The 9,246-nt window shown below is 39.8% G+C and overlaps 1 protein-coding gene across 1 annotated transcript; it reads left to right on the top strand.

Annotated features, from left to right (window-relative positions):
* Window positions 1-793: 793 nt before the first annotated feature.
* On the top strand, window positions 794-4,026 carry Il5 (interleukin 5). The gene is made up of 4 exons (XM_076856447.2): window positions 794-937; window positions 1,133-1,165; window positions 3,702-3,830; window positions 3,928-4,026. The coding sequence occupies exons 1-4, from the start codon at window positions 794-796 to the stop codon at window positions 4,024-4,026; spliced, it is 405 nt and encodes a 134-aa protein (XP_076712562.2).
* Window positions 4,027-9,246: the final 5,220 nt, after the last annotated feature.

Raw genomic sequence — 9,246 nt, 5'->3', positions numbered from 1 at the left:
TCTCTGCTTATCTCTACCCTGTTTGGGTTAGGCTTGGGGTCACTGAGAACAGAAAGGATCCTAATCAAGATCCCATCGAACACAACTTGTTCTTACCAAGTCTTAGTGGTCTCTGCTTTAATCACTGTCTTTTTGCCCACCAGTATTTTCAAGACAGCCACAACCACAGTAGAAGTTAGTTCCTCTGAAAAAATATTCTCATTTAGTATAAAATTCTGTTGAGCGGTTTCTATTCCTTTGTGTGTAACTCTTTTAAAAGAAATTCAATCTTCTGATTTTAATTAATGCAAACATGAGATATTGATGTATATCAACCTACAAATTTTCATTTGTCATGGAAAATGTTTTTAAAAAGGAAGAAGTAGGGATTTTTCAAAAGATAAACCAGGCAAGGTGGCACACACCAGTAATCCCAGCTATGTGGGAGGCTGAGGCAGGTAATCACAAGTTCAAAGATAGCCCAGGCAACTTAGCAATACTCTGTCTCAAAATAAATTAAAAATTTAGAAAAGGTTGGGCATGTACTTCAGTGATAGAGCACTTTCCCTAGAATACAGAAGCCCTATGTTTCATCCTTAGAACTGAAAAAAATAAAATAAAATAAAAAGTAAATTTATTTAAGAAACAAGGCATTGGAAACATTTAGTTTCACCATTTGCCATCATTAGACATTCTCTATCTGATTGTTAGAAATTATTCATTTCCTCAAAGAGAGAGAATAAATTGGTTGGGGATGCAATCTCATGCTAAGCACTTTCTTAGCTTTCTTTGCAAACTGTGAGCATTTCAAGCCATGGGGATGCTGCTGCGCTTGAGTTTGGTAGCTCTTGGAGCTGCCTACACTTGTGCCTTGGCCTTGGAAATTCCCATGAGTACATTGGTGAAAGAGACTTTGACCCTGCTTTCCACTCATCAAACGGTACTAATAGGCAATGAGGTAAGTCTTTTTCATTCCTACATTTCTTTAAAATGCATAATTATATGTGGTATTTCATTTACTGTGTATAAAGATCCATTATAAATAACAAAATTATGAGCATAGGTGAAAACCACATCACTAGCAAGCATAATAATGAAAGTTATGAATGACAGAAGGCTTTAAAAAATAATTATTTGACCTTTCCTTTTCCAGACCCTGAGGATTCCTGTTCCTGCACACAAAAATGTAAGTTAAATTATGATTCAACAAAACGATCCCATGAAAAAGCAACTTTCAGATTTTACACTATAAATCATTAGTTGTCTTTGGAACTACGAAATTTTCACTTTTGTTTTCACATGGGGTGGATGTGAATGTATGTACTTAGAGATCTTAGGAATGAGTTTTAAAATTAGAATCTTAGGAATGACTTTTAAAATTAGAATAAGCAAGTGGATCAGGCTTTGGTGATATTTTCAGTTCTCTACCCCAAAGAACCTCATGTTAGAGTTTGTTTTTTTTTTTTCCAGAAGAATCCCACAAGGGCTGAGAGGTGCCTGCTAGTCTCTTCTCAGTTCTGACCGTCTATGGCCATTCTCTATCTAATATCATTCTTTTAAAAAAAATCAGATATAACATTACCTTTATTTTATTTATTCATTCTTATGTGGTGCCAAGGATCGAACCCACTGCCTCGCACATGGTAGACAAAGCGCTCTACCATTGAGCCACAGCCCCAGCCCTCTGTCTAATATCATTCTGAAAGTACTGTACTGGAGACCTAGATCAGAGGCTCAACTCTGGGGGTCTAAATAAATCAGGTCTGGTCACTCACCCCAAAAATCAAACAGAAAAAATAATGATGAAGAGTAGGCAAGGAACTGTACATCAAGTGTCTCAGCCCTGTCTTGGGGATACTGATAAGAACTTTAGGTTTAAATGGAGGAAGAATTCAGGCAGGGGGTGAGAGATATGCATAATTTAAAAGTCTTGGTCAAGTTGAACATTATTATCTCAATCCTGGTGATGCAGAATGGCTCCAGGAAGCCCTTGGTACTTGAGGGAGCAATCTCTATTTGCTGCTTGAGTGTTCATCTATTAGATCTGTGATATTGAAAGGGGGCAATTTGGTTCCCCTAAATAATTATTTCTGCTTAGGGGAGTAGTCCCACCTTGGGGTGATCTGCCTGCAAGTCTTCACTGCCTCTGGAAGGGGTAGCGCAATGACTGGAGACTTCTAGGTGCTGCTCTCGGGCTCTGGAGCAGGAGGTTGTAAAAGCTGGCAGTTGAATGTCTCTGCAAATCTTGAAAATATCATAGTTACTCTTCTCTTGGTGTCCTCTGCCTTGAAGGGGAACAAGAGAGGATAGGTAAATTTAGGATCCATAAACCTTATATTATTATGCCTGCACACAGAACTGTGTTACCCTAATTTAAGGTAATAAAGGTGACAGATGAAATGGAAGCAGAGATGCCAAAACTTCTCTGATTTTAGTTACCCATTGGGCATCTGCAGGCTCAAAGGAAGAGTCAGTGCTTTTAGAAAAAGCAGTTTTTAATTCTCTGTTATACTCTTAGTAACTTGGGTTATATTTTTAGAATCATGATCGGTAGGCATTAAAATATAACAACAAATTCCCTCTCAATAATTTTCACATTTCTTAAATGATTATGACTATATAATGGTATTATGTACATTTGAAACACATAATGGTCATACTCAAAGGTAAAATATACTATTTCATTAGACTAAATGAATTAAAATTACCAGTCTAAACCATAAAAGAAAACACTGATGTGAGTTCTATTAGTAACATAATTGTGTTATGTGTTCATTTCCTGAACACTTTATTTCTGGTTATGTAGTTTCTTTTCTTTTTTCTTTTAGTTGTACTGGATATTGAACCCAAGGGTTCTCTTCCAGTGAAATACATCCCTTTTCATTTTTTATTTTGAGACAGGGTCTCACTAAGTTGCCCAGGCTGTCCTGGAGCCTCCTGCCTTAGCCTCTGGAGTCACTGGGATTACAGGCACTGCACCCAATATTGTGTAATTTATTTTTTAAAATATTTTGTTTTAGTTGGACACAATACCTTTGTTCCATTTTTATGTGGTACTGAGGATCGAACCCAGCGCCCTGCACATGCTGGGCGAGTGCTCCACCGCTGCGTCAAAACCCCAGCCCTTGTGTAATTTCTTAATAACTTTTGTAATGCTCTTCAGTAATTAAAAAGCTGTTGATGATTTTCTCAGTATGAGGTAGCTTGCCACTTGGGAAAGAAACAAGCAAAAAAAAACTCTTTGGAGGAGAACAAATGCCATAAAATGAAGCCTAACTTTTGGGACCAGATTTTTTTTTTCTAATTTTTTAAAGTTGACAAATTAAAATTGTGTATATTTATTGTTTCTAATATGATGTTTTGAAATATGTATACATTGTGGGATGACCAAAGAACAAAGTTTTTTTAAATTTTTATTATTTGTTCTTTTTAGTTATACTTGACAGTAAATGTATTTTGACATATCATACATACATGGAATATAACTTCCCAATTTTGTGGTTATACATGATGTGGAGTTACACCAGTCATGTATTCACATATAGGAATGTTCTACAGTGGAACATAGGAGTGTCATGCAATAGACCCAACTTTTATATCGTGTTTTGATAATTTGCACCACCATGCCTGGCTTGCCTGTGAAGTTTAATTACATTGAAAATTAAGAGCCACTCTTGGTTGGCTCTCATTCTTTTAAATCTTTTTAAATCTTCCTCATTTAGCACCAACTATGCATTGAAGAAATCTTTCAGGGAATAGATACGCTGAAGAATCAAACTGCACAAGGCGATGCTGTGGAAAGACTATTCCAAAACTTGTCTTTAATGAAAAAATACATTGACATCCAAAAAGTAAGTTATGAACATTTCTATGGGAATTGTATTTGTCTGCCTGTGCCTGTTTCTACAGAAACTGACAGTTTTCTTCAATTGTCTATTATTTTTACAGAAAAAGTGTGGCCAGGAAAGACGGAGAGTCAAGCAATTCTTAGAGTACTTGCAAGAGTTTCTTGGTGTGATAAATACCGAGTGGATGATGGAAAGTTGAGACTAACCTGCCAATTGTAACCAAAGCTTGTATTTTTTTATTAGACATATTTTAACTGATACATCAAACCCCAAAACTGTACATATTAATAGATATCATGTGATGTTTGATATATGTACACATTGGTAGGTTAAGCATATCTATGTCCTCAAACATTTACCTTTTTTATATCGAAACATTCAGAATCCTTTCTTCTAAGGACATGTAACACATGATCACTATTTATAGTCACCCTTCCGTGTAATAGCACGTCAGATCTTCTTATAATCTAACTGTAATTTAGTATCTGCTGATCAACATTTCCTCCTCTCTACTACTTTCCCCAGCTCCTGGTTACAGCTCTACTCTTCATTTCTTTTTGCATTCCACCCATGAGTGAGATCATATGGTACTTACCTTTCTGTGCCTGGAGTAGAATATGGAGGAGGGAAAGGACATTTTTTTTGCAACAAGAATGAGAGTCAACCAAGAGTGGCTCTTAATTTTCAAGCCAGGCATGGTGGTACATGCTTGTAATCCCAGCAGCTGAGGAGGCTGAGGCAGGAGGATCACAAGTTCAAAGCTAGCTTCAGCAACTTAGCAAAGCCCCTAAGCAACTTAGCGAGAACCTGCCTCAAATAAAAAACAAATTTTTTAAAGAGCTGAGGATGTGGCTCTGTGGTAAATACCCCTGAGTTCAATTCCCAGTTCCAAAAATAAAGTAAAATAAAATAAACTTCAGAGGTAAAGTAAATATTTCAGGAGTGCTGCTACTTTACCACCTCACACAAGCAGAAAGCATAAAGTATTTGAGATGTTTCTAATAACAAAAATCACTGAAGTGTTCTCCTCCAGTTTGCCAAATAGATACTTTTATTTAATTTAACATTCTGTAAGATGTCAATTAACTTAATATTATTTATGAAATGATTAAGAATTTGGTAAATTAATATTTATTTTATGCTCTGTGACATTCCAATAAAATAAAAATGTACAACTCTGATTCGATTAACTACTGGTCTCTGTCTTAATGCTTCAAGTCCCTGTGAGGATGTGCAGGGTTTGGAGGGAAGCCCTCAGTGCATGCTGGCTGAGTGTTTCCATCTTCCGGGTGGCAAGAGTCTTGGGGTCACTGGGCATACCAAGAGCAAGTGACTCAGCAGCACTTGGAGAGCATGTAGAAAGCAGGAACATGGGCAGGAAGTGATCTTGGTTTCTTTTGCACAATAGTATCCCCACAACCTAGTAGGGGGCAGAGTAAATGAATAAATGGATGGATCTTCTGGACTGGTTGTAGAATTAAAATGAGTTTTAAGGTTGCCCCTGGGAGGAGGGCAGTGTAGGAACCTGTAACTAGGTTTGTCCCCAGCCTATGATAAGAATTTGCCAGACCAACCATTCTGCCAGCTCAGAGGAGAAGTCTGAAATGCTTTCTAATGGCCCAGAGCATTGAGCCTGGGTTTCCTTCTCACAACATCTGTCAAAACAGCACTGAAAAAGGAGCAGAGATTCAATCCCCAGCACCAAAAAAAAAGAAAGAAAGAAAAAGAAAAGAAACTGAAAAAGGAGCAGAGAGGTGCTCCTGAAAGTCTCTCTCTGAAAATGGGGTCCCAAGGGGCCTGCCATCTTATATTCGCAGAAACTGAGTAGCACCAGGCAGAACAACACTCCCATCTACCTGCCGATGGCTATTAGTAGCATAAATGGAGATTTCTCTGCATAAATGGGGATTTCTCTGCTTGAGAAAAATCTATCAAAGATCCAGAAAATATGTTCTGTGAAATATATTTTAAAACTGAAATAGACTCAGTAACAATTCTCAGTTATGCCACTGATTTCTTCATTCCTTTATCCAACAAATATTTTTGGGGGTCCTGTGCTAGGGATAGGACACAGATGTGGGACTGTGACACCTGTCCTTGGAGGTCAGTGCCACCATCCTGGACATTATCTGCACGCATGACAACAGTGCTGGGCCCGCCGATGTGCGTGTGAAACAATTGCTCCTACTGTTGCTAGGCAGAGGAGAGGGGCCAGAGCAGACAGATGCAGATTCCCAGGTGAGAGAATGCAGGCTCCTCTGAGAAAGAAGCACGGGTCCAGGCATGGGGGACAGAATACTGAGCCACCCTGGCTCCGTCTCCCAACTTGTACACACTCTGAGCCATGAGCTGAGCCAGCGACGGAGGAAGGTGGATGAGCAGATCACCATGATGGCTGCTCTAGAAACTGACAGGAAACAGGACACTCAACTTGCAAAAAGACTGAATCTTGACTTAATTCAATTTGGCAAATATTTAATAAACCACAGTATGTTCTAGGACTAGGATCCATCAGTGAATAAAACAGACAAAATTCCTTATCTTTGTATTTCTAACATTCTCTAGAAAAACACTTTATAAGTCACCATCATAGATTCCCAAAGCAATCAGGGTACCTTGACCTTTTACCTTCAGGAATAAGGTTCGTGGTAGTAATTTGTCCATCTTGCTTCTGACAGGAAGTGCTCCCAACTTGGCCTCTACCATTCAAGGACCCCATCTTGCCCACTGATACTGGGGCATCCATGGCAGAGGCAGCATCCCTCACTTTTATCCCAATTTACAGAGATCATCCACTAGCATCCTTCACAATGACGCCTGCTTCTCTTCATCAGGGCCTCCCTTGCTGTGTTAGTTCAAGGACCATACTCGGTTGCCCTCCAGGACCATGTAAGATAGCAGGTTCTTGGACAAGATGCAATAAATCCATTTAAGCATTCCTACTTCCTTGAGCCTTCTTCTTTAACACCATGGAAGGAAGCTCTAGCATCTTTACTTCATGTGCCACACAGCATCATCAGGGTCAGGCTTCAAGGGCCCAATGCAGTAAACTAGTAGAACTAGCTCTGGGTGTTCTTATAAAACCATTAAATCCTGAGTGATAATGAGTAGTTGCCATATGAATGAATTCACTCCTATTTAACTCTGCATTCTTCTGGATGAAGCACCTCAGGATCCCTTCTCTCTTGGATTCTGACAGTACATATTACTGAACTCCTCCAGATCTTCTGCTTCCCTGCCACGACTGTATGTCAGTTGTTGAAATGCTGTCTCTCAACTTCAAACCCACCTTATAAACTCTGCTGGAGCTGGGATTCTGCAAACCAATGTCTTCCTAACCTCAAGAAGTGTCAGCCTAGGAGGCTCCAGGAAGAAGGGATTGTTTGTTTCTGTTTGCTTCCTTTTCTGTTTCCTGTTCTTTATCCTTTTAGATTCCTGTTCCCAAGCCTAACATTAACCCTGGAAGCAGCAGTTCATTCCACTAGCAATAGTTGTTTGACATTTTGAAGTTTTTCTACCATTCATAGTATCAGCTTTCAAATATTCCAACCCCCTCTAAGACCTTAGCACCAGACAATAAGCACTCCCCCAAATGCCTGGGTTCCGTTCCTGGAGGATCCCTTTCCTGAGTTCAGGGCCGTGTCTCCTCCACAGACATCTCCTCCAAAAAATAAATTTTAATAATTCTAACCTCTTGGTTTTACTTCTCAACCAAAAGGGTGGTAGCTCCTCCCTACAGTTGTGACCTCCATAGTACCCTGTGGTTCCCTTTTTTGTCTGTCCAGTTTTTCATGCCCTGTTAACACTTTTTTTTTCTTCCTTCCAGTACTGGGAGTTCCATCCAGGGCCTCATGCATGCTAGGTAAGCACTCTACTACTGAACTATACATCCCTACTCCTTTTTAAATTTTATTTTGAGACAGTGTCTCACTAAGTTGCCCAGCCTGGCTCAAACTTCCAATCCGTCTGCCTCAGCCTCCTGAGTAGCTGGGATTACAGGTGGGCATGCATGGCAACAGTTCTTTATATTTATTCTCTCTATTAAAATAAATGGTTTGGGCTGAAGCTGGAGCTCAGTGGTAGAGCGCTTGTCTAGCACATATGAGGCCCTGGGTTCGATCCTCAGCACCACATAAAAATAAATAAGTAGAATAAAGGTATTGGGGGAAAATCCTCATAAAATAAGATGAACGATATGGTTTCTATCTTCTGATCAGTCCCTAGTTAATACTAAATGTTTATGTACCTGACTGTGATTATTGGCCTGGAGAAATGAGGGATATTGTGGGAGAAGAGAGCAAAGGTCACCTTATGTTTTGAGTGAAAATAGTTATTCTGCCTACAAGGAAGGGGGAAGCAAGTCTACTCTGGCATGAGGGAATGGAATGCTTCTGCCTGTGGAAGAGGGCTCAGGAGAACTTGGGTGTTCAAGAGTCTCAGGTTTGTCCAGGTAAGGTCTCACAGTCCCACTTTTTGCTTATCAGGGTCTGACTTTGACACAGAGGAGTGCCAAAGTACACAACCATCCTTCTCTGTGGCTCTTCAAAGACCTGCAAATTGTCAGACCCTGAACCTGGTTTTCAGCTCAATCTGCCCTGCAGCTGAAGGAAATAGGTTTTCCTTTAAAGTCGCCATTGAAACCTGGTAGAATTCAAAGGATGTTAAGTTGGCATTAGATTGTCTTGTACCATCATTCTCTTTTGATTAAAAAAAAAAAAAAAAGAGGTGTCAGAAGAGGCACTGTACTTTGCAATCCTATAATTAGCATGATTCCCATGTATCCAAGCCGTATATTCTGTTGCTTTGCTCTCTGCCGGCCCTTTATCCAAATTAACCAGAGTTAAAAGTTTAAAAATCTCAAATAATTTTATGTCAGAAGTTATAATCAACTTACTTATCCTCAGGATTAGTTCCTATTATTTTAGAGACAGGAACAATCCAAATTCACAATTCCATTCCACAGGTTATCTAAAACTACAGCTGGTACCAATTTTGATAGCTTCAGAAAGCAAAGTCTGAGGTAAGGATTGAAGTGCTGACACTTTCCGGGTGTTATAAGCCTGGGCTGGTTAAGGTCGAGGGAAAAAGGAAGTGAGGCAAAGAAAGATGTGGAAGAATGTGGTTGGCCAGACACAGTATTGCACAACCGTAATCCTACCTAACAACATGTAGGAGAGGGACAGGTATATGCCAGGCTGTCATTCTGGCCCATAACTCAGGGGTCATGCTTCACTCCACAAGAGCTCGCTTCCCTGCAATTCCAAACTGTGGGGGGGCCACCCCTGAGCTATTTGGAAAACCTCTACTGGGCCTTGAAGCCAAGGAGATTTTGGTCTGGCATTGCAAGTCATTTTGTGGCTTCTCCCACTTAATGGTGACACGTGGTGACCTCAGTCTTCTCTCAGCTAGAGAAGCTGCT

The sequence above is a fragment of the Callospermophilus lateralis genome, chromosome 5 (genome assembly GCF_048772815.1).
Source record: "Callospermophilus lateralis isolate mCalLat2 chromosome 5, mCalLat2.hap1, whole genome shotgun sequence".
In the NCBI taxonomy this organism is placed as follows: Eukaryota; Metazoa; Chordata; class Mammalia; order Rodentia; family Sciuridae; genus Callospermophilus; species Callospermophilus lateralis.
The sequence above is the reverse complement of the archived record's forward strand: the minus strand, read 5'-3'. Positions and strand labels throughout refer to the sequence as shown.

Excerpts from the sequence above, each read along its gene's own strand:
- Il5 (XM_076856447.2), top strand. The coding sequence starts at position 794 with ATGGGGATGCTGCTGCGCTTGAGTTTGGTAGCTCTTGGAGCTGCCTAC. Across the intron at positions 1,166-3,701 it reads CTGTTCCTGCACACAAAAAT|CACCAACTATGCATTGAAGA; the intron begins GTAAGTTAAATT and ends TTCCTCATTTAG. Across the intron at positions 3,831-3,927 it reads AATACATTGACATCCAAAAA|AAAAAGTGTGGCCAGGAAAG; the intron begins GTAAGTTATGAA and ends TTATTTTTACAG.